General features: G+C 40.9%; 1 protein-coding gene across 1 annotated transcript in view; it reads left to right on the plus strand.

The window, feature by feature from the left end:
- Positions 1-25981, plus strand: part of LOC112547760 (uncharacterized) — a 91710-nt gene that overhangs the window by 18378 nt on the left and 47351 nt on the right. The window contains exons 10-23 of the mRNA XM_075914279.1: positions 1791-1811; positions 3562-3582; positions 3757-3777; positions 4321-4341; positions 5338-5358; positions 7409-7429; positions 7885-7905; positions 9512-9532; positions 10904-10924; positions 11857-11877; positions 12306-12326; positions 13655-13675; positions 15629-15649; positions 17267-17287. Coding sequence (XP_075770394.1) covers positions 1791-1811; positions 3562-3582; positions 3757-3777; positions 4321-4341; positions 5338-5358; positions 7409-7429; positions 7885-7905; positions 9512-9532; positions 10904-10924; positions 11857-11877; positions 12306-12326; positions 13655-13675; positions 15629-15649; positions 17267-17287 — 294 coding nt within the window. The remainder of the gene's footprint in view (positions 1-1790; positions 1812-3561; positions 3583-3756; positions 3778-4320; positions 4342-5337; positions 5359-7408; positions 7430-7884; positions 7906-9511; positions 9533-10903; positions 10925-11856; positions 11878-12305; positions 12327-13654; positions 13676-15628; positions 15650-17266; positions 17288-25981) is intronic.

Genomic DNA, 25981 nt, shown 5'->3' on the forward strand with positions numbered 1-25981 from the left:
AGGAGTATCTGGAGGAGAGACAACACTGCCTGCCCCAGCAATAGGGCTAGTTCCCTAGTTAGGGTAGCAGTATCAGGGACCCTGAAGGAGGGCAGAACTGTGGGCTTGAGCAACAGCACAGCTGGAAGAGCAGAACAAAGGCAGGCTTATTCATGCCCTGGCCTAGCCCCACTCCTAGAAGTAGCTGGCATGTGCTGCCCCTCATCTACAGGCTCTGACTCCACTGGGCAGAGCCCTGTTAGGGTATGTCTGCACTTGCACCCTATTTTGAAATAGGGATGCAAATGCAGCAATTTGAAATTGCAGATGAAGCCAGGATTTAATTATCCCACATTTCATTTGCATAATCACATTATAGTGCTATTTCAAGTGAGCGCTATTTCGAATTAACAGACGCTGTGTAGGCACGGTCATTTTGAGAGAAAACCCTTGTGTCAAAATAACTGTCCAACCTCATTGTACAAGGATTAAGGGTTATTTCGAGAGAATGGTTTTCTCTCAAAATAACCATGCCTACACAGCATCTGTTAATTCGAAATAGCTCTAACTCAAAATAGCGCCATAACACAATTATGCTAATGTAGCACAGGATATTTAAATCCCAACTTCATTTGCAATTTCAAATTGCTGCATTTGCATTCCTATTTCAAAATAGGATGCAAGTGTAGACGTACCCTAATATTGTTTAATGGGAGCTTCAGGAGCAGTGTCTGCAGGCAAGGACAGCATAAGTGGACCTCCCTGCTCTGATTTTCTTAGGGACATCCCAGCCACTTCCAGGAGCACAATTGCCATAGGGATAATGACTCCTGCCATGACAGGTTAGACATTTTAGAAAACACAACTCAAAAAATTACATTGAAGCATAAGAGAGAAATAAAAGTTATGAAATGTACAGACCAATCACAAACCAAAACTAACCGACTTTGCCATCAGTAAAAGTAGTAACAATGCCCCATGTACCTGTTGGGTCAGCATGACAGTGGGTGGAGGGGCAACTGAAGTGCCAGTACTTGAAAGCTTCCCAGTCAAATCAGTCAGAATCACCTGTCAGAGGCTCCAAGATCCTTTCCCTGGTTGGTGACCACTGCCCTAGAGAAAGGGCTGGATGGAGTAGCTTCCAGGGGAATTGGCCCAGGGATTTGACAGCAACCCATCAGTTTTGAGACTCAGCAGGTAACTGCTACATATAGGGTCCCCAGGCTGGAACCCAGAGGAGTGGGCAGGCTTGGGTCTCCTTCAGGCCCCAGCAACCACACCAGGGGGTAAAAGAAAAGGGCTGGTCCCAGGCCACTTACTGGACACTTCCTCTCCCACAAACAGTCAAGTAGAGACTATAAAACTCCCCTCAGCCACCAAGGTGCACTCACAGGGTGGAGACCTTTACAACAATATACACATTCAACAGACTGTAACTTTAAAGATGATATGTATCATGATGTACTTCACATAAAGCATCTTGCAATTATTCATATACATATTCAAAAACATATTTCCATAAAATATGGGGGTTTAGTGTCACAATAGATATTTATTGTTCAGAGTGCTGCTTCATCTCCATGCAGTCCATTACACAGCAATAGCCAAATTCATCCCTGTTGTGAAAGAGATGTAATTCCACAAAGGATAGATGATGGAGTTTTTGCAAAACTCTAACTGGAACAAAGGTTGGTTTATTTAATTCTTAGCAAGAGGGCTAATCTATAGAGTAGATTTCTGCTAAACTTTTCATAATCTTCTAGCCTTTCATCACATGGGAAGCTAATTTAATCAAATTTAATCTATTGCAGTCCAATTCCGCAGTGACTATGGTAAGTTTGCCCTGGTTTGTAAGTAGTGGTATTTTTCCCCATATTTGCAATGTGCATCTTTACATTTCTAAATTTTCTACTTATCTTCGTTTCTACTCTGTCTCACTTACCTCAAAATGTGTATAATACTTACAGTGCCTCTTATTATCAACATGTCTCCCAGAAGATAGCAGGCAATCATTATTAATTTTTTTTGCAAATGGCCTACTTCTCTCTTTGCTTTCCTTTTTGCAGCTGTGGGAATCTAGCTCTTCACCATCCTCTTAGTGAAACTATTTTTCCTACTATCCAACCTAGACCTTCCCCACTCTAACTTGAGACCATTGTTTCTTGTTCTGCCATCTGTCACTACTGAGAACAGCTTCTTTCCATTCTGTTTGGAACCTCCCTTCAGGAAGTTGAAAGGTGCTATCAAATCCCCCCTTACACTTCTCTGATGCAGACTAAACAATCCAAAATCTCTCAGCCTTTCCTCATAGGTCATGTGCTCCAGCCCCCTAATCATTTAGGTTGCCCTCTGCTGGACCCTCTCCAATGCATCCACATCATTTCTGTAGTGGAGGGGCCAGAATAGGATGCAGTACTCCAGACGTGGCCTCACTAGTGCTGAATAAAGAGGAAGAATCACTTCTCTAGGTCTTCTGGCAATGCTCCTCTTAATGCATCCTAATATGCCATTAGCCTTCTTGGCTACAAGGGCACGCTTGACTCATAACCAGCTTCTCTTCCATGTTAATCCCCAGGTCCTTTTCTGCACACCTGCTACTTAGCCAGTCAGTCCCCAACCTATAACAATGCTTAGGATTCTTCCATCCCAAGTGCAAGACTCTGCACTTGTCTTTGTTAAACTTCATCAGATTTATTTTGGCCCAATCCTATAATCTGTCTAGGTCACTCTGGACTCTATCCCTTCTCTCCAATGTATCTACCTTTCCCCCTCCCTACACTGTGCAATCCCTAGCAAGCCAGACTGACTATACAGATCTGCATCTATTCATTGCTTTCTGTTCAAAGCTGGAATTACCAGCATGTACAAGTTACTCCATATCTTTTATATGCAAACACAGTTCTTAAAAGGTGAAACAATTACTGAGAAAATATAATCCCCAAAAGAACCAGTAAATGTTCCCATACTCATGCTAAAAGGTCACCTGTCAGTCTTATGATTCTTTCATAGACCCACGTCCTTCAAATGCTTCCTGGGAAGGATTGGGCCCCCCTTCACAGAAAGTCATGACTTTTATTTGCTGGATCAGACAGAAGGTGGCCATAAATCAGTTTAAATTCATGTTATTTATGTGAAAGTCCACTTTTGTCTTTTGGTCCCTAAATAATCCAGTTTGTATCAGTATATCTTAGCCTCTCCAGGAGTTAGTACTTTTGGGAGGTGTTACAACAGGAGTCAATTTGCGAGATCATTCCTTGCTGTTTTTAGCTCCTGGAGGGGTGTGCTAATCCTCCCACATGGAATGAACTATAATCCATGACTAAAATTGAATTCAGTAAAATTTCTCCCAAAGATATTTTAGGAAATTGCCATATTTGTCACGGTAACATTCATGCATGCCTGGTAGGGGGAGCTAATTCCTTATCTGTCAGCATCCTGTGATAGTTATATTTTTACTTGAGTCTTTTTTGTAGCTCCTGTCTAATAGCCACCTCTGCCATCTCATTCTATATAGAATACATTTCTTTACAGGATAGCACAAAAACTCTTGCTGCTACTCAAATATGTGTTGTTCCTTTACAGCCCAGCTATGGGAAAAAATGGGTAAGTTTGATATGATTCTTGTAATCTTTTACTGAAGAAGAGATACAACAACAAAAAACAAACAAAAAAAAACCTCACACTTATTCAAGTGCCAGTCCAGATTATCAAACTGTATAGAAAATGTTTGTGGAAGAGGGAAAGTATTTTCTTACTCAGCTTTTATTTTTTTTCTAGACCAACTGCAGAGAGAAATGAGTAAGTTTTCATTGATTTATGTAGCCTCCCACTCAAGCAAAGGAAATATAAAAGGATATATTGTGGAATTATGGGTGTTTTTTATTTGTTGTTTAGGAATCTATTCTCTCTAAAACATTCCACTACATGGACATGGCTAAATTAATCCCTTCTGTAACTACAGTGGTGTCAGTGTATTTACTCTTAGTAAATTAATCCCTGGGATTTTGGGAAAACTCCAACATATTTTTCCTGCATTTGTATTCAGATGTTTGCAGAAGGGATAATTATTTCATTACACATATGCACATATTGCCAACATCCATAGGACAGCATCCTAGCCATCTGCAGGTTTGAGAAGGAAATACATGAAGCTCCTAAAATTCTATGTCCAACAATTGTGAATTGTCCAAAAGGAAACTAGAGGTTCTTTCTCAAATTCAGTACAGTGCTCTGTCCATCAATCCTTCATTATTCTTAGTAATCAGGAGATAAATAAAGCAATTTTAAAACTTGAAAAAAATTGAAAATATTATGTAATTTCAAATATGTTGTTCTTTATAGATGAGCTTCAGAGGCAAAGGGGTAAGTTATCACTGAGTTGGGAGGATTTTGGCTAGAAAAGACTGTATGAAGTAATCAGGGGCAGCAGTGATGGATAGCAAGGAGATTTGAGAAGTTTATTGTAGCTGGTACTTGGATTGTATTGCTCATTATTCATTGAGGGATTGTTGGGAGTTTCTTTCATTTTTGCTGGGCTGGCAGTTTTAGATTATCACAAGAAGCCATAGTTTGTTATCCAATTTGATACATCTGCCAGGAAATCTACGAGCTTCTCCTGGGGGATGGATTTTCCAGCTCACAGAAGGGATAAAGTTTGCTGCCTGGAAACCTTTACTTTGAAGCCAAAGCAGGTTCTATCCATGAATCCTGGACCATCCACAAAGAGATTCTTCTCCTTCAAGTGTCCTCTGCATATTCATACTCATGGAAATACTGAAGACTGGTGCAGCCTGAACAACAGAATTCTTGCCACCTATAGCCATTGGACAGCTCACACACCTCCACTTCTCCCCTCAGTGAACCTGGAGCATATCAGGGCCTGGGTATAAAAAGGGCAATGGTGCTCCAGTCATCACAGTTCCTTTTTACTGTGACCCGTTGAATAGTTTAGGAGGAGCTCAGGAATATTTTTGCATCCATGATAATGGCTAGTAAAGAAAAGTAGCATATTAAATAGTTAGGAGTTAGAGTATATCTAGACTGCAGAGCTTTTCTGGGATATGGTATGCTGGAAAAGCTCTGCTGCATCCAAGGAATGTGTCCACTTTAAAAAAAAAACGGAAAAGCAGACGCGTTTTTTCAGCATCCCTGTAAAGTGGTTTGGTAGCTGTGTTGAAGGCTGGAATTGTGTCAACTTGGCCATATGATAATATTCAAAATGAAAATAGTTGTTTACTTTGAACCTGTTCTTGCTCTCATGGAAATGAATGGCTGAAATCCAACTGATGACAGTGGTGCAGCACTAGATCCCTAATATAAAAATAAAGTGTATTTATTGTCAATATTGTTTTTTTTCAGGGCGGCAGCAGGTGGGAAACAGTAAGTTTGCTATAATTTCTAGGCTTTGAAGGTAGAAGGCCAAATATTGCTCCATTGTTGACATTTTCTCAGTTCTTCATGAAAGGGAGTCAAAGAGGCTCCCTCCTCCGAGACAGAACAGAATAGAATATTATTTCTTTGGGAACTATTGAAATAACTAGTTTACACAACAAAATACATCAGTAATTACTTTAATGAACGTCATTCCTTTGCAACAAACCTGAAGAAGACACTGGGAAAGTGTACATAGATTTTTTGCAATCTTCTTATCAAACAGAGATCAGAGAGAATTTATAATGTGACTGCATTGAATCTGAGGATACGCCTACACTACATGGCTATTTCAAAATAAACTATTCTGGAATAGATATTCCAGAATAGCTTGTTTTGAAATGGCACATCTACACTGCAGGGAAGCCTCAAAATTGGTCTGAGATAGGCTTCCCTAATGTAGAAGTGCTATCTCAATTTAGATCCCCAAAGGGTACTGGGGAGGAATAACTTAGAATGGCTCTTGTGAGCGGCTATTTTGAAATAGCAGCAGTGGAGCATCTACACATGCCTAATTTTGAAATAGCTATTTCGGAATATGTGTTATTCCTCATTGTAGCCTGCTAAATTGCACCTGTCCTATTTTATTTTGTTGATTTTTTTATATAGTTATAGACGTATATAAGCTGGCAACACAAGGTGCCTACAGAATTAATTTTCTAATTGATTGCTTCTAGTAAAAATATGGTAGCTGGTGATAGTTAGATTTAAGTTTTTCTTGTGATTTTCCAAAAGATGTATGAGGCAAAAGTTTTGCAATTGATGTAATAGGTTACTTTTTAAATTTTTCTCAGAATCAACAAGTAAAATCTGCTATCTTGTCAGTAACTGCCATCCTAAACTTCTTATAAGAACAGACAACAGATTTCCGAATCAAAACTGTAATTTCCTGACTTTTCTTACGCAATTCTGGAATGGAACCCAAGAAAGCATCAGTCATGTCTAAAAAAGATGAGTTCCCCAGTATTTTCTCCAATTAGAGATAGTAACCACAGAAATCTTAGGGTACCAAGACCAGCTATGGGCAAAGGGTTAAACATCCAGAACATTTTGGTGCCAAAAATGGTATTTAGGCCTAGGAATTTGGGAGATCGGGGCTGCTGCTGCTTCAGCCGCTGCTGACCAAGCCCACTCCGGAGTACTTATCTTTAAGGTCAGAAACTATATACTTATCTTTAATCTAGCTTTGTATTTCTTCCTTGCTTTGATTTTGTTTAAATTTGCTTTTAAAAATCTCACATACCACCTGCTCCAAGGCCTGCAAGGCAAAGGGAGATTGGTCCTCCAAGCCCCGACTTAGGGGCATTACGATTTTATGGGTGTAAGATATTGTTAAATGGTTAATTTCTATATATCTAGATAAGTTTTAGTTTGATTTTGTTAATGCCATCGGGGAAGGGATCCAGGTAATCTCTGTTCTTGCTGCCATATTCATTGTGGTTGTTATTATCATATTCCCTTTGGCAATAAGATTGTTCTCTATTTCATTTCCTGAATTAAAGTGTATTTGTTGTCAATTGACTGTGGACTGTCACAAGGGGGAATCTTATGATTCTAACACATTGTAACCTTGGATGGTGAGGACAAATTTAAAACTTCTGGTCAGATTGGCAAGTTTTACGCACCTAAATTACACTAGTGTTCCATCCCAGGCTACACTCGTAGAATGAGGTTTACAGATTTTGGAATAATCCATGCATTATATTGAAGTTATTTTGAAATGGAATGGCTATGTAGATGCTCACATTATTATTTTGAAATAATGCTAGTTATCTCGAAATAATGGTGCAGTGTAGACACACCAGGGTTTAAGCGGCCAGAATTTCACACCTGACTCTCATTTAATATTCAATTTGTTTTTTTAGTAAGAAAGAAAGCAGTTTTTTGCTGCTATAATATATCTGGTAATTTAGGAGATTATTTACTTTAAAAAAAGTTACATACCTTGCATCTTTTGGAGGACAATTCTGAACGAGTTATTTCAAAATTTCCTCTTCAGCAAATCTACAGCCACTAATCCGTAAGTCAAAGTTTCCTTATCAGTACTTCCACTTAAATTAAAAATTGTCTGTGAGAAAGTTTTTCAGTCTTTCCTTAATGATGCCCTCTATTCTGCTGGTTACAAAAATGTGTAATTGTCTCATCTACACAAAATCTTAATTCAGCATATCAGAAGCTCTGAGTAAAGGTGCTTCTATTTAGTGACATTGAAAAAACCCACCAACTTCTATTCATTTATTATTCCAGTTTCAATATAAAAGAATAGTCTTTCCAAAATACAAGGGGCTACTTTGAGAAATTTTGGAGCTTGTTTAAAGTTCACAAAATCCAATGGAAAGTGTTACATGGCCGAATTTGTTCACTGAATTTAGGTAATTCTTGCTATTCCAGAAATTATGTATAGATAGAAAATGGTATAACCTAATTTTCAATAACAAAGAAATATAAATGTTGATCAAATTTATTCTTTTGCAGAACTACTTCAGCTTGAAAACGGTAAGTTTGCTTTATTTTCTAAATAGGTGTGCTGAGTTGTTTTTCTTTTAAAGTTAACTGTACGTCCTCTATTTGTAAATCTAAACAAAATCTTCTAACTAATTTTTGTATATTAGAACTTAAGAACAAATATTTTGCTGTGGTTTTTATCTTCTCAGATTCTGAGATATGCTTTTCCATATCTCTAGCCCCTTTGCTGCAGATAGTTGGTCAAATACAGAATTCTCTCAATTTTTTTCATAATGCATTAGTCTATCAATTTGTCTACTCTGATCCTTAGAGTATCCAGCCACCTTAAAATAATCAATTTTATTGTATGCAATGCATCATTTCTAGATTTCTCCTTTCTTTCCTCATGGGATCTGATACATCCTTCCCCCTCTCCTCCTTACAAATGTGATTGATAGAGATAATAGTGTTGTTGTAATAGGTGCTTACAATGCATTTATCTTAGTATCACATGATAATTTGGATTAAAAACTAAATAAATATAATATTTACATGACATACAATAAATAGATTAAAAGATTACTGAGTGATAGGTTTCAAAATCTTCAGGGGGTAGCTGAGTTAATCTGTACAGGAAAAAACAACAAATGGTCTGGTAGAACTTTATAGACTAACAAAACATATAGATGGTATCATAAGCTTTCATGGGCACAGCCCACTTCTTCAGACGACTGGAGTTTTGAGTTTAAGATATGCAGACCCAAAATAAATAGGAGAGAGGGCAGGGGGAGGGAAGAAGGGGACTGGGAGACAGGGAACAGAAGGTTTGGAAAATCAAGGGGAAAAACAGGAAGGCAGTTTCAAAACGTTAGAGTGCGTCTAGACTGGCAAGATTTTGTGCAAAAGCGCCTGCTTTTGCGCATAAACTTGCCAGCTGTCTACACTGGCTGCTTGAATTTGCGCAAGAGCACTGACTTTGTAATGTACAAAATCAGTGCTTCTTGCGTAAATACTTTCACGCTCCTGCTCAGGAAAAAGCCCTCTTGCGCAAAAATACTTGCTCAAGAGGGCAAGTGTAGACAGGGAAGAACTGTTCAAGTAGGAATAAGAAATCCTCCGGAAAAGAGCTTATTTTCCGGAGAATCGCGTCTAGACTGGCGCTTTTCTCCGGCTTATCCCCGAGCTGGAAAAAAGCGGCATCCATGTAAATGCAAATGCCGCAGGGGATATTTAAATCCCCCGCGGATTTGCAATTCCGACTCGTCTCATTAGCATCCCTTTTCCGGAAAGGGGTGCCAATGTAGACGTAGCCCTAGTGTATAGTACCACGACAGAGTTATTTAACAATGTACAGGATCTAGAACGTATGATCATATGACTGGTTAGTGAACTGCAGTGCTGAGCTTTAGTTCATCAGTTAAATACAATCTTATTAATAAAAAGGAAAACAATGTTCATAGAAACTTGTGGAGTGATCATGATTGTTCATTTCTGTGAAGTAGTCAGAATTCGTTATGCTCTAGTCTTCTGCACATGTAACATTTGCTCCAGTCTTGCTATAACAAGTTAAACATAATTCATTCTGCACAGAAAACATTAGTTCACACTTTGTGGAGAACACGCCTTTTTTTTCCAAATGTATCTCTTTCCTTTGCAGAAGCACTGCGAGAGAAATGTGGTATGTATATGTTGATCTCTATAGCTTTTTCTTGAAGCAGGGGAGGGATAGAACATCTGATGCAAATGCATGTGTTATTTAGTTGTCTTTGCCTCACATCCTCTCAGAGCAGTATACTACCCACTACAGGCCAAATACATCCTCTCTATATTTCTATTAATATCAGTGGAGTTACACAAAGGAAAAAGAAGGCTTTGTTGATTTAAAAAAAAAAACCCCAATATTATTTATTTAATTATCAGGAAGTGGTTTAATGTGCAGAATAGCTGAGTCCTAATCTTTGTGTAGAATGTGATTTAACTGAGGCTGGATTTCTAATACTCCCTGAATCAGATCTAAGAACCTGTGCATTCAAGAGCCACCTTACATTGCAAAAGCACAATTTTTCTAGCAGTAAAAATAGTGAAATCATGATGATAGGATAAGAGCAAGATACAGAATTGTTGAATATGCAGCTAGCACAAGTGATGGCCCAAAATATTATCTCAACTGAATATGAGTGTGTTCGAATATGGCTGGTTCATATAAAACTGCTCATGAATGAAGTTAACAAATCAAGTAGCCAATTGCTTATTAGCCACATGTTTTAAATACATAGACATAAATGTTGGTCGTTTTCCAATTTGAAAATTAAATTGATAAACGTGTATTTTAAGTAATGTCTCCAGTGTTTAAAATGTTTCAATATGAGTTTTTAATGTATGTCCATATTTCTAAACATTACTTGCAGGAGGGAATACAGAAAGTGATATTGGAAGCAGCAAAAGAGGGAGGGATAGAATATCAGTCTTCATAATATAATAAAATATTTAGCTGATAAAAGACTCTGCCTGATATGGAAGATAATCCATATCTGTTATATTTCAACATTCATTTATTTTTCAATAAAACTTCAGAGTAAAATTTAGTCTTTCTACATTATTTCTATTCTCATTCACTCAGAGAACATCATAAGTTTGTTCTTTGGGACTGCATTGGTGTGGAGTGGGGATTTCCGCAATTGCTTAAGGATAGAGAGCTTTTCATAATAATTGAGAGGGACAGACACATGTAAATTATTTAATACTGGGTAAAAGGGGGATTCTGAGTTGGCTTGAGTGTATTTCTCTTTGGGGAATCTGAGTGTATTCTGCAGATGCGAGTCAATTGAGTTTTGGTGTTTATCCTTGAGGGAGGACTGAATATGTTTCACAGTTGTGTCAAAGGTTAGAATGATGTCAGTCTGGGTGTATGAATACTTGTTTACTTTAATCCTGTTCTTGTTTTCATTTAAATCAATGGCTGGAGTCTCAGTGCTGTCAAGGAGCAGGAATGGATTCCCCATGTGAAAGAAAAGAGCATTTTTTGACAATATTTGTTTTCCTTTTTCAGGTCCGTTCCAGATGGCAAGACGTAAGTTTGCTCTCTTGGTGAATTTCTGTAAGGGTACGTCTAAACTACATGGCTCCATCGACGGAGCCATGTAGATTTGTTGTTTTGGCAAAGGTAAATGAAGCTGCGATTTAAATGATCGCGGCTTCATTTACATTTACATGGCTGCCACGCTGAGCCGACAAACAGCTGATCAGCTGTTTGTCGGCTCAGCACGCTAGTCTGGACGCTCCCCTGACAACATCAAAGCCCTTTGTCGGCAGCCCTGGTAAACCTCATCCCACGAGGAATAACGGAGCTGCCGACAAAGGGCTTTGATGTCTGCAGGGGAGCGTCCAGACTAGCGCGCTGAGCCGACAAACAGCTGATCAGCTGTTTGTTGGCTCAGCGCGGCAGCCATGTAAATTTAAATGAAGCCGCGATCATTTAAATCACGGCTTCATTTCCCTTTGCCTATCTGTCTAATCTACATGACTCCATCGATGGAGCCATGTAGTCTTGACACAGCCTAAGAGCTCTATGATGAAAGATCATCTCAATTGTCCATGAAGGGGAGGTTTGCTCTCCTGGGACAGGACAGATTGAGCATTGTTTCTTTGGGGACCATTGAGATGATAGGTTTACACAACAGGGGACTCAAATATAAATTATTCTTTTTTACCAAAGCTACTTTAAAAACTGCAGAACTATACACTTTTGTAGGTTTTTTTATCATGGAAAGGAGAATGAATTGAAAGTGAGATTAAACAGGCAAAATTTCACATCCGACTCCCAATGTACAATTTTAAATGCAATTTCATTTCACACAGTTTATTTTTCAAGTGAAGCAGAATGTATTTTTTTTTTCTGTTCATATGCTATACCTAGTAGTTTAAAGATCTGTTAAAAAATTACATTCTGTGTCTCATTTTGAGAAAAACTCTGAATGGATTATTTCAATATTTCTTTTTTAGCAACTGCCCCTCAGATAATCGGTAAGTCAAAGTTTCTTCTTCAGCACTTCCATTCAAGTCATCTGTGAGAAAATTTTTCCTTCTATTTTCTGAATAATGCCATTTGTCCTGCCATCACAGTTGTAGGCCAAGGTCCTCACTGTACACAATCTTAATTCATCATATGAGAGGCTTTCAGTAAGGGTTCTTTTATTCCATGGCATTTAAAAAAAAAAAAATACACATTTGTTGTTCCAATCTCAGTAGGAAAAAGATCTTTTTAAAATATATTTGACAGTTTTGAGAAACTTCAGAGATGATTCAAATCCAATGAAAAGTCTCCCAGGGCCTAATTTGTTCACTGAATGTAGGTAATTCTTGCTATTCCAGAAGTTAAATATTGACATACTCAATGGTATTGAGAATCTAATTTTCAATAATTAAAAGTGAAATCTTGATTTTTTTTCCAGAACAACTCCAGTGTGAAAAAGGTAATTTTTCTCCAGTTTCTAAATCAGAATTGTTAACTGAACTCTACATCCTAAGCATCTAGGTCTAAATAAAAGCACAACTTTTTCTTTAATAATTGATCTTAGTTGGGTAGCCATGTTAGTCTCTAACTTTAAAAACAAGTGGTCCTGTAGCGCCTCAGAGACTAACCAAAATATAAGGTGCCACAGGAAGACTTGTTTTTGATAACTAACTTATTCTATCAATTTATCTTCAAATATCTAGAAAACTTATGCTTTAAAGTATCTAAGCACCTTCAAAATCATCACTTGAATTGTACAAAGCTTATTTGGTCCATATTTATCCTTCCATCTCTTCAGGGAGTTGGCATGTCCCTCCTTCCTACTCTTTACCACATCGTACTACATGACACTTAGTTTGAAAATCTGTATCGACTAGGGGGCTACACCCTGCTCTCTATGCTCGCCAATTCCCCTTTCCCTGGACGCTTTCATGGCCAAACAGCCTCATGACATCATTCTGTCATATAACAGGAAAAAAATTAAATATGTTTATATGTCATGTTAATTTTCTATTGATTTAAATTTTTTAAACTATAGATTAAAAGACGGCTAACTGGTTGGTCTAAAAATGCAATAATAAACCAACAATCCTCACTAAGTGGGTATGTTTGTCATATGGTCCAACATGAATCAGTTCTTGGCATTATTCTATTTAACATTTTCATCAATGACATGAAAGTTTGGAACATGTTCCCATGTACTAAGAAGCTTCACCTTCACTATTTATATGTGTATACTGAAACTGGAGGTATAATTTACAACATGGACAGACCTAACCATGCTCGTTCTGATCAAATTAGCATGCCAAAATTATCAATGTAACCATATCTGCATTAGGTTGTGAGAATTCCTTTTGTACCTAGCTAGTTTTTCAGATGGTATATGCCACTTACACGGTTGTCACTGCCTCAGTTACACTTTTTATCCAAGCTGAGAATTACACCTCCAGCATAGACATACCTTGAAAGCGTGTAGAGGTTCTAAGTCACATGAGTGGTTAGTCCACTGTTGGGCTTTGGTCCTGGTTCATTGGTCTAACCACATTCTTATTAATTAGAATGAAATATAGAGCTCCTATAAACAAGTGAAAAGAGGATGATGGTAGTTGACTTATGTGACTGGGTGTAACTATAATTCCTTATGCTCTAATGCCCTGCACATGTGCACCCTTTGCTACAATCTTGATAAAAGAGGCTATGTGTCTAAACTCAGCCTGCATGGAAAACATTAGTTACCTGTATTGAGAAAAAAATTACTTTATTCAAATATATGTTATTCCTTTGCAGAGGAGCTGCTAGTGGAAAGAGGTAAGCTTATATTGATTGTTATAGCTTTATATTTAAGCAGTAGTGGGATGGAGAATCTGATGCAAATTCATGTACTGTGTAGTTGTCTTAGGATATGTCAAGACTGCGTTGCTATTTCGGGATACCTGAAGTATCCCGAAATAGCAACTCCACATTCTTAAAAGAACCTGTCACAAGAAGGCGCTGTTATATGGTTAATCAGGCCACACACCAGGTCTTTAATCAGTGTCACAGAACAAAGATCCACAGTAGCTCAAATGTACCTTTAAGGGTATTATTGCCAGCAATTGTTCAGGAGCAGTTTTAAAAGCGATATACATATCTAGTAATTAGCAATTTTAAAGACAGGTTAAAAGCAATTTAAGTTGAACAATTAACAATCTAATTCTTAACCCAATTTAGCACACACTTTCAAAGACACACTCATACATACCACTCACCCTCTGGAGCTGGCCAAACCCCAGGTAATATTGATTAATTTGGTTAAGGCAGAAGTCCGACGTACACATCACTCCAATATGCCGAATCAATGGACTCCAACTTGTGGGGCAAAATGGTGTGTTATTTATTCCTTTGGCAGGAGCCAGTCGCGTGGCACAATGTTCACTGTTTGCACCCAGCCTGGGGGGGGGGGTGATGTTGCACCCTCCTTCTTGCTAGCTTGACCACAACCAATCTTGAGGCAGCCTGCTCCAACCACCTAATTCTGCTTGCCTCACCATGAGTGATAAACCATAAAATGTCCTTGACTAGGTCTCTCCCTTGTTACGCCTTATCTGGGAATGTTTCCTCTTTCTGTACCATTTTGTCTCTTCAACACACACAAGTTTTTCTTTCACACCCTGTAATCCTCATTTATTATTGAGACTAGATTTGAAACTCACCCTGCATTTCGTGAGAGAACTTGCATGTTCAGCAACAACCTAACATTGCAAAAGAATTAGGATAATTTTTCTAGCAGTAAAACAGTGAAATTGTGATGGCAGGCTGAGAGCAGGAAGGGGAATTGGAATGGTGGTTGAGCATACAAATAGCATAAATCATGGACTAAAGTATTTATCTAAGTAAACATATGTCTGTATGAATACGGCTAATCCTTATGAGTGCTCCTGAATGATGATAGTAAACCAAGTAGTCAACTGCAATATTAACCATTTGATCAAAAGAAATATAAATGTTGAGCAAATACATTTTTCCCAAAAATTTTAAAATGAAATTGTTGAATTTGCATTAATTCCTCAGATTTTTTTATCTTTGAGTTTGCATTTTTATCAGAAATGAATAACCCATACTTGGAAATTTTGCTTGCAAGGGAGAATACAGAAAGAGGCATCAAAAGCAGTAAAAGATGGAGTGACAGGAAAATTACCATATCAACCTTAAATATTAAATACAAACTTTAGATAAAATAGCCTTTCCTTTTTACATGGAAGAAAATCTACATATTTGATACTTCATCATTTATTACTTTTTCAATGACTCTCAAGGTGGAAATCCAGTCATTCTGCCTGCTTTCTTTTTCCTTTCCTTCAAAGTCATCCTGGAGCTCAAGTATAGACATACCAATAATGATTTATTTGCAAGGGAAAGGGGGAGTATTTATTCAACTGCTTAGAGACAAGGATCTTCTCATGATGTTTGTGAAAGATTTTCACATGTGAATCACTTATACTGGGCAAAGTTTGAGTGCATGTCTCCCACATTAATCAGTGGGGACTGGGTGTTCATCATGGAGGGAAGAGCAAAGAGGTGTGGTAGCTGTGTTGAAAGCTGGAATTGTGTCAACTTGGCCATATGATAATATTCAAAATGAAAATAGTTGTTTACTTTGAACCTGTTCTTGCTCTCATGGAAATGAATGGATGAAATCCCACTGATGTTAGTGGGGCAGCACTGGATCCCTAATATAAAAATAAAGTGTATTTATTGACAATATTGTGTATTTTTTTTCAGAACGGCTTCAGGTAGAAAACAGTAAGTTTGCTCTGATTTCTATGGTTTGGAAGAAGTTAGTCAAGTATTGCCTTCTTGGTGAATGTATTTTACAGAGTGATAAGGAGAGATTCGATCATTTGTGCACAGTGGTACAAGAGGGCGGGTTCAGTATGGTATGTCATGCCAGCAAGTTAGGTTTAGCTCCCAGGGCATACTGAAAAGACTGCCTGCTGGCTGACCCCAGCCTCTTCCCTGATCTGCCTCACATCTATGTATAGGGCTGGGTCCCGAGGGATGGGGTTTGGAGCACTATGGCAGCCAGAGGTGTTGCCGGCAGTCTGTACCTTTCCCCACTGTCCCTTCCTATGGGGAAAGGAGCAGAATTGCCACCCCTGCCCTCCATCCCTGAGCCCTGTACACAAACATTGAAGCTCTGTGGGAGAACCGAGGAGGAGGGGAGGGATGGGACTGGAAGTTCTACTCCTTTTCCTGTTGGGAGGAGCAATGGGGAAAGAAGTACAATGTTAGCAGCTCCTCCGTCTACTGCAGTGGCCCCAACCTCTCCTTCCCCCGGCAATGTGGGATAGGGAAGGGAGAGGAGGAGAAGAGCCTGAGGGTTCTGGGCTAGGGCAGAGTAATGTGGGTGTTCACATGGAGAGGTCATGTGCTTCCCCTCCCACACCATTAAGAACTTATGTTTACTTGCACTATATTTTGTACATAAAGGGGACTCCAGGAAGTTCCCTCACCTGGAACTGGACAGATTGAGTATTACTTAATGGGGAAGCACTGAGCTGACTGATTTATGCAATAGGTCAAATATGTAGTTACTTCAAATGTGTGTAATTCCTTTGTAACCAAGCTGTGGAAGGCACTTGAAAAGTATACAATGATTTACTGTGATCTTCTTATCAGGCAGAGGAGAGAGACAGCTTACGATGAGACTGCATAGAACTGAGATTGAGCAGAGTAATCTTCATATCTGAATCTCATTGTAGAATGTTAAAAGCAATTGGGTTTAAACATAGGTTTGTTTTTCTGACAAGCAATAAAGCAGAAAGTTTTCTATTGCTATAATGTGTCTGATAAATTTGATAAATTATTAAATTAAAAATAAAACAAGCTATGTTCCCCACCTCATTTATATAAAAACTAAACGTGTTATCTCAACTTTTCTTTTTTAGCAATTCCCCAGGAGATAATCTGTAAATCAAAATCGCCTTTTTAGCACTTGCATTTAAATTAATTACCCTCTGTGAGAGAGCTTTTCCTTCAATTTCCTGATTAAGTCCCTTTTTCCTGACAGTCCCAAAAGTATGCCCTTAGCTTGGCTGTAATAAATCTTTATACAGTATCCATGATGAGTTTGAGTAAACTTGCTCATATTCCTTGACATTTAAAAAGAATTGTGCTGATTCATTCTTTCAGTCTTAATAGCAAAAATGGTCTTTCCAAAATATATAGGACCATTTTGAGAAACTTTGTTGCTGATTCAAAGCCTATCTAATCCAATGGAATTTTTTACAAATCCCATTTGCTCATTCAAAATAGATAATCATACAGTTCCAGAACTTTAGAATTGATATGATCAATAGTAATGACAACACAATTTTCCATTTAAAAATGCCAATCTTGATCAAATTTATTCTTTTACAGATCAAGTCCAGCATGAAAACAGTAAGTTAGCTCAGATTTCTAAGCAGGTGTAATACGATTATTTTTTAAACTCAACTACGCATCTTATATTTCTAAATCTAAACAGAAGTCCATAAATTAACCATTGTGTAGCACAGTTTTAAAGAAAATATTTTATTCAGAATGTGTCCAGTTCATCAAACTCTGAGTTGAATGAGGTGTCCTTATCCACATAAATAGACTATTTTAAGATAAGTGGCCAAATATGGAATTTTCTAAATTATCGGTCACACAAAACATCCAATCATATCCACACTTCTATGTGGGTAACACTTGAACAAATATTTTGAGGGGAACACACAAATCTGTTTTCCTACCTAATGCACTTTAATTAGGGCTGCAAATATCTTAATTTGTAACTTATATTTTTCTGTAACTACTTGCAACATTACTTGACTGGTGCCGAGATCCTGAATCACATTGAAGTCTGGAGGGAGGAGACAAACATCCAGGATCTCTGCACCAAGAGGTGCAATGCCAAAATCTACAGCCCAATGGCCTCCAGCCTGGCTCTGAAGAGACACAGTCGGACCCTGGACCAGATGTAGATGAAGACAAAAGAGCTCCAGCAGGCCTATATCAAGGCCAGGGAGCAAAGTTCCAGCTCTGGAGTGGCACTACATACCTGCTGCTTTTATGAGCAGTTGGATGCCATTCTGGGAATTGGACCAGTCTCCCCTGTATCATCGTGAGGACATCAGCCTCCACGAGAGCAGGGTTGTGGAGGAGAACAACGAGGAGGAGCAGGTTAGACTGGACACCGTGTCCATCAACCAGGAGGTCATCCTTAGCCTGGAGCCAGTCTCCTGGAGCCAGTCTCCCCTCTCCTTTCCCCCTGAATGTCTCTCAGGGCTTGGACAAACCTGGGATAGACATTTCAGGTGAGTTTTATAACTTACCATATACACACGTGGGGCACAGGATAGGCAGAAGGCGGCAAGGGGCTTGCACACTCCTGGCCCAGCCTTCTCAGCCTGGGCTTGCACAACATCCTGGGCATGTGGGTGCACATGGAACACCAGTATGGAGCATTCAACCCCATGACTCTCTCGGACAGAAATCCATTGCTCATTCTCACAAGGTTTCTGGACAGGCCTGTCTTATTCTGGACATTGGTGGGACACCTTCCCACTACAAGCCACCACTAAGGAGGCTGGGGTCAGGGGAACACACAGCAGTGCTGCACACAGCACTGGGGAAGCATCCACTCCTGGTCAAGCACAGCCATGCAGAGGAGACCAATCCCCCTGCATGAGAACCTGTCGGGTGGAAGAAGTGGAGGGGACCCCAGTACCACCCTCTCTGGAAAGTGACCTCTGCCACTCACACACACTGCCAGTTTAGGAATTGACTAGCGTCTACACGCAGCAGTGAAACGGGATTCCGAATTAAAGCCCTAACTCGAATTAGCTGTTAAACCTCTTTCCAGGAGGAATAATAACAGCTAATTTGAGTTAGGGCTTTAAATCGGAATCCATTTGTAGACACGGGCAGTTACTTCGGGCTAATCAATTTCTAAAATGGCGACCACCCGGGAACATGCTAATGAAGCATGGGATATTTAAATCCTATGCTTCATTAACAATTTCAGTCACCCTCATTAGCCTCCCTAGTTCGAACTAGGGGGCTAGTGTAGACATACCCTTAGGCCGTGTCCAGACTCAGGGGTTTTTTCGGGAAAAGTAGCCTTTTCCTGAAAAAACTTCCCCTGCATCCAGACTCAAGCCGCGTTCTTTTGAAATTATTTCGAAAGAACGCGGCTTTTCTTTTGATGGCGGTAAACCTCATTTCACGAGGAAGAACACCTTCTTTCGAAAGTTCCAGGCTCGCTGGGTGCTCTCTTTCGAAAAAGCGGATTTCTCTTTCGAAAGATCCGCCTGCAGTCTAGATGCGATCTTTCGAAAGAGCCTCTTTCGAAAGATGCTTTCGAAAGAGCCTCTTTCGAAAGAAGCCTGCAGTCTAGACATAGCCTTAGTGTCAACTCAGAGATTAGGGCTAGGCTTCATGCACAGTGTCTCCAGGTATGACTGCCCTTATCACTTTTATTCACAGCTGGGCCAGCTGCAAGTGTGGTGTGTCCACCACCACCGATGCCATTAGCACAACCTTGTAGATCCACTGGTGGAGGAGATCTTGTGAGAACCTGGTGTGGGTATACCTGGACTGCCTCCATTTCCTCATCTGCAGCTTTGATGAGGAGCACCAGGAGCAGGTCACTGACCATGAGGATTGTTAGGCTTACCAGGAGCTGAGGAAGGCCATGTGGGAACAGCTGTCATGCCAGCATGAGGCCATGTGCTCCTCCATAACTTCCATCATGGAATTCATGGTCATGTGTATGGAGTGGTTCACCAGCCATCTCCCCACATTTGTCCCCCACAACTCTCTGCCTAATTACTCATCCCCAAACTCCCTGTTCAATTCCCCACACCCACTCTCCCCCAACTCCCAGCATCTGCCCATTCCTCCTGGCTTCTCTTCCGGGGCTTGCAAACATGTGATGGTAGGAACTCCCAGGCTCCCAGGCATACTCCACTGTTGTATATCCTCCAAATAAAAGAAAAAAGACTGTTTTTCCCCCAAACAAAAAAGGCTTCTTTATTTGCTCTGCAGGGGAGTAGGAGAAGATTGGAAGGGAGAGCAGGGAAAGGGAGGTGTGGAGTAGGGAAGGCACACAGAGGCAATGCAGGGGCCCCTTCTGGGCCCATGGTCTCCCTCACAGCCTCCTGGATGAGTACAGCTCTCAGTGTGCATGCTGAATGGCAACAGTGTCCAGCTGTTTGAAATCCCTGGCCAGTTGCTTAGCCTCTACCTCCCCATCCTCCCTTCCCACACAAACACACCACACCCTGGCAAGAAAGTCTCCCCTTTGCACTCACAGATATAGTGGAGCACACAGCAGGCTCACACCACATAGGGAATGTTCCAGTCAGGTGAGTGAGGAGACTCCTGAACCTCCCTTTTAGATGGCTGAAGGCACACTTGACCCCCCATGCAGTATCTGCTGAGCTTTGGAAGTTCTCTTTGATGGGGTCCAGGCTGCCTGTGTAGGGCTTCATCAGCCAGGGGAGTAGCGGTAGACTTGATTGCCAAAGACACACATGGGCATGTCCACCATCCTGTCTCTCGTGGGTTAGTCAGGGGAAAAACTTCCAGAATGCATCCTGTGGAACAGGCTTGAGTTGTGGAATACACAGGCATTGTGCACCTTCCTCGAACACCCGACATAAATGGCAGTGAACCGTACCATGTGGTCCACAAGAGCCTGCAGCACCATTGAAAACTACCCCCTTCCTGTTGATGTAGTTGGAGGCACAGTGGTCAGGGGGTAGAATAGGGATTTGGGTGTCATACATGGCCCCCTGCAGTGGGGGAAGTCCATGGCGGCAAAGCCAGTGATGATGGGGTCAGCAATTTCCAGGGTGATGACCATTCACAGTAAACTCATGTTGATGACCTTGACCACCTATAGAAACATAGAATCATAGTGTTGGAAGAGGCCTTAGGAGGTTACAGAGTCCAATCCCCTGCCAAAAGCAGGACCAAACACAACTAAACAATTCCAGCCAGGGCTTTGTCAAGCTGTGACTTAAAAACCTCTAGGGATGGAGATTCTACTACCTTCCTAGGAAACCTATTCCAGTGTTTCACCATCCTCCTAATAAAATAGTAAAATAATCAAACCTGCATGAGCACTGCCTCAATCGTGGATTTCCCCATGCAGAACTGGTTCCCCACGGAGTGGTAGCTATCCGGGGTAGTGATCTTCCAGAGGATAATAGTGATGGTGATATGCTTCTACAGAGGAATGGTGGGTTTCAATTGGGTGTCCTGTTGCCTCAGGGCAGGGGTAAGCCACTCGCAGAGCTCCAGGAAGGTGGCTTTCCACATGCAGAAGTTCTAGAGTCACTACTGGTTGTCCCATTGCTGCAAGACAATGTGGTCCCACCAGTCAGAACTGGTCTCCCTGCATCAGAAGTGGCATTCAACGGTGTGCATGAGACAGATGGAAATTTGGGGTATTATGAGTGCTAGCACCTGGGTGAAGATGCCCCCCAGTCTGGGTTGGTCATCATGCTCCCGAATCTCCACATGGGCAGTGTGGATGAAGTATGCCATGGGGCACAGCACAAGGCCTAAGAGCTTGGCACTGCTTTGCAGCGGCTCCAGCTCCAGGTTGGAAGTGTTGTGTCTTCCTCAAGGACAACCAGAGCATTCAGCATGAGTTTAGTGTTCCAGGAGGAGGTAGGCAGTGGACAAATGGCGTGTGGGACCCAGCTGTAGAGAGGAGCCCCTTTAACTGCAAGTCTCAGCTAGCTTAGCAAGCAGCTACAGGAAGTGATAGCTCTCCTGATGCCCTCGCTGGAGTGCTTCTGGGGTCTTTAAATGCAATGCAGCCTCCAATTACTGTGAACACGCTACTTCAAAATAATTCAGCGCTATTTTGATGATGCCTTGTAGCATGGACAAGCTATTTCAACATAGTTATTTTGGGAGTTATTAAAATAATTTCCTAGTGTAGACATGCCCAAAAGCATTTGACTTGATACCACAAGGCATTTTGGATAAAATGCTAGCTCAGTATATCATTAAAATAAAACAAGTTAAATGGAGTTAAAGCTTACTACCTGATAGATCTCCAAATGTAACTGCAAATATGGAATCTTCATAGTTCTTCGTGTAGTGTCCCCATAGGTGCTCCACTGTTAGTGTCCCCAAGGGTACTTCATTGTTGGTGCTGTTGGGTGGTCCTAGTGCCATATATCAGAGTTTTCCATTAGCAGTGGTTGGCTGGACTGCACATGCATGGCACACACTGAGCAGCATTCCTGCCCTTTTGGCATCTTGCGTGGTCCGGCTCCCACCAGTTCCTTCTTCGCCACCCCAAGTCACATTTGTTGACTCTTCTCATCAACAAATCTAGTCAGACAAGAAATTAACTTTTATTGTTAGATATTGTTATCACTTTAGTCAGTTTTCAATTGCCATTCGTAGTTATGGTATTAGTTAGCTTGTTTAAAAAATGTTTTTTCTCCTGTTAGAACTTTTCTCCAAAAAAACGAAACAAAACAAAACAAAACAAAACAGAAGAGGGAAGATGAAAGACTGTCACCACCAAAAACAAATATATCAACTACCATGCTCTAGGGCAGTGTTTCTGAAAGTGTACCATGGAAACACTTTCAGAAACACTTTAACTGGTAACCCTGGTTTTTTTATGTACCAGCACCACAGCCACAGAGCCTAAAGGCTCCTATTGGCTCCATTTTATCTTTTGCAGCCACGGGGAGCCGTGGGAAACTCTTTGAGATGTGTGTCCCTGTGGGTGCTCCTCTACCTGCCTAGAGATCATATAATCTGGTTACACCATCCCATTTGTAGCTATAACTTCCACGTCCCCACCATCCCCGTCTCTCTTCAGGGACTCTTCTTGCAAAAGGAGGTCTACCATGTTTTATACATCTATGTGGTATAGATGGTTCCAGAAGAGTTCAGAAACAGAAGCAACTATTTCCACTATTTTCTCACAACAAAAAAGACCGGTCACTGGAGACCTATTCTGAACCTTCACAGGTTGAACCACTATCTTTGCAAACAACAATTCAAGATGGTGACCTTAGCATCTATTAGTCTAGCATTTGAACAGGAGAACTGGTTTGCAGTCCTCGACCCGCAAGATTCATATTTTCATATTACCATACACAGACGATTTCTATGGTTCGTAGTTGGATCAGACCACTATCAGTACCAAATCCTACCCTTTGGCTTGTGATTGGCATCCAGGGAATTCTCAAAGACACTTGCTGTTATTGCGGCATATCACCATCGACAATGGATCATGATCTTTCTATACTTAGTTGACTATCTGATAAAAGGGTCAACTGCTATGGATACTCTCCATATGATATCCATAATCAGACAGACTTGCAACCTGCTAGGTCTCATTCTCAATTGGAAGAAATCAACGTTTGTTCCTACACAAACCCTAGAGTTCATTGGAGCCCAATTAGACTCCTCTGCAACAAGAGCATACTTACTATTCCAACAGTTCCAAGCAATTCAAGACCTGGTCTTTATGCTTACGAACAGCCCTAGAGCCTCAATACTTACCTGTTTACAACTCATGGGTCACATGGTAGCTACAACTTATGTAGTTCTTTACACGAGGCTCAATTTTCACTCTTTTCAACACTGGCTTGCTTCCATTTATATCCATTGCAAGAGCGATGTAACCAGACAAGTGTCGCTACCTGCCAACGTCCTAGTGTCCCTGAAGTGGTGGACCAAACCAAACAACTTACTTATAGGAGTCCCATTCCATCAGGACCAACCTACCACACAAATCACCATTGATGCTTTCCTCAAAGTGTGGGGAGCTCATGTGGGAGACCTGTTCATCCAAGGCTTATGAATGACAGGAGAGTCTATCCTACACATCAACATACTGGAACTAAGGACAGTTGCAAATGCATGAAGACATTTTCTACCACACATCTGAGGAACCATAGTGAGGGTACTTACAGACAATGTATCCACAATGTGCTATATCAATCGCCCAGGGTGGCGCCCGCTCCTATTCCCTATGTGCAGAAGCAATTTGATTATGGAATTGGTGCATCCACAATGTGGTTACCATAACAGCTTCCTACGTACTAGGCATCAGTAATGTATTCTCCAACTTGCTCTGCAGACACTGCTCCAGACAATGCAAAGGAACGTCATCTGCGTGTCCTTCAGACTATTTTCAACCACTGGGGTCAGCCACAGATAGACCTCTTCGCCCCCTCTAAGAACACAAAATGCCAACAATATTGCTCAAGGGCTGGCATAAAACTAGGATCACTAGGGGACATCTTTCTCCTTCATTGGACAGATGCCTTCTTATACCCTTTTCCTCCCATACAGTTTATTTCCAGAGTTCTTGAGAAAAATCAAGAGATAGAGCAAGAGTCATTCTCATAGCCCCATTTTCGACATGACAGACGTGGTTCCCCTATCTGTATCAGATGTCTCCTCAACCACCCTATCGCCTGCCCATATACCCCAATCTCCTAACCCATAACAATGGGATTTTCATCCATCCTCAACCCCATACACTACAGTTAACGGCGTGGCTCATTGTTGGTTCCAGGAAGATGAACTCCACTGTTCTGGCAAAGCGAGCAATGTGCTATTGAATAGCAGAAAATAATCCATTAGATCCACTTACCTTCAGAAGTGGCACAGGTTCCTTTCCTGGTGTGCTGGAAAGTGAATAGATCCAGAGAGCACCCCTATACACGATATTTTGGATTATATCCTACAACTAAAAGAAACAGGGCTGAGCATAGCATCTTTAAAAATACATCTAACACTTATTACTGCATTCCACGATTAATTTAATGGTCATTCAGTATTTGCACATCCTACCAACAAGAGAGTACTTAAAGGCCTTTCCAGCCTTTACCCTCCACACCAGATACCACTTGCTACATGGAAATTGGAGCTGGTTCTCAACACTCTTACCCACGCTCCCTTCAAGCCAATAGCAACCACTCCACTTTCAATCTTAACACTAAAATTTACATTTCTGTTGGCCATCACTTCCACCCACAGGGTTGGAGAAATAGAAGTATTAAGGGCAGTACCCCAATATACCGTCTTCAATAATAACAAAGTTGTATTACATCCACATCCATCTTTTATACCTAAGGCTTGTTCTGATTTCCACATAAACGAGACAATCATACTTCCATCTTTCTACCTGAGACCACACACCACTTGTTACGAAGCTCTACTTCATTCATTAGACGTGCATGGATCACTTGAAAGAACATGATCTTTTCACAAATCGGACTGACTGCTAATTTCAGTAGCGGAACATTCCAAGGGCCAACCTCTCTCCTCACAGTGAATTGCTAAGCTTATTGCTACTTGCATCACAAAATGCTATGCTATATGAAATAACCCACAACCAGTCACTTAGAGCTCATTCTACAGGAGCGGTGACAACCTCTACAGCCTTCCTTCATGGACTTCCTCTTAAAGATATCTGCCAAGTGGCCACATGGTCCACCAACGATACCTTCAGAAAACACTACTTGATACCCCACGCTTTCAGCTGTAGCTAAACCTTGGCTCTATTGCCCACCTTCCATTTATATGGATACTGCTACAGTCACCAACAGTGGAGCACCCGCGGGGACTCTATTTGAAGAAGAAGAAGAAGAGGAAGTTACTCACTTTCATGAAGTAACAATGGTTCTTCGAGATGTGTGTCCCTATGGGTGCTCCAGTTCCTGCCCTTCTCCCCTCTTTGGATTCTCCTTTTTTTTATCTTTCAGATCCTGGGGCGGACTTGAGGAACTGGCAGGAGCCGGACTGTGCGAGACATCAAAAAGGAGCGAACACTGCTCAGTGCATGCTGCACATATGTGGTCAGCCACTGCTAATGGAAAACTCCAATCTGCGGTGCTGGGTCCACCCAACACCACCAACAGTGGAGCGCCCATGGGGACCCTAACAATGGAGCACCCACGGGGACACACAACTCGAAGAACCATAGTTACTGCACAAACGTGAGTAACTTCCTTATTTGGTGTGTTTTACTGTGGTCCCATAGGAACCTAAATTTTCATCAGTGATCACACCAAAATTAACAGTGCAGTGCAAAGACAGGATAGGCTTGCCTTCCCC

The sequence above is a fragment of the Pelodiscus sinensis genome, chromosome 33, assembly GCF_049634645.1.
Source record: "Pelodiscus sinensis isolate JC-2024 chromosome 33, ASM4963464v1, whole genome shotgun sequence".
Taxonomy (NCBI): Eukaryota; Metazoa; Chordata; order Testudines; family Trionychidae; genus Pelodiscus; species Pelodiscus sinensis.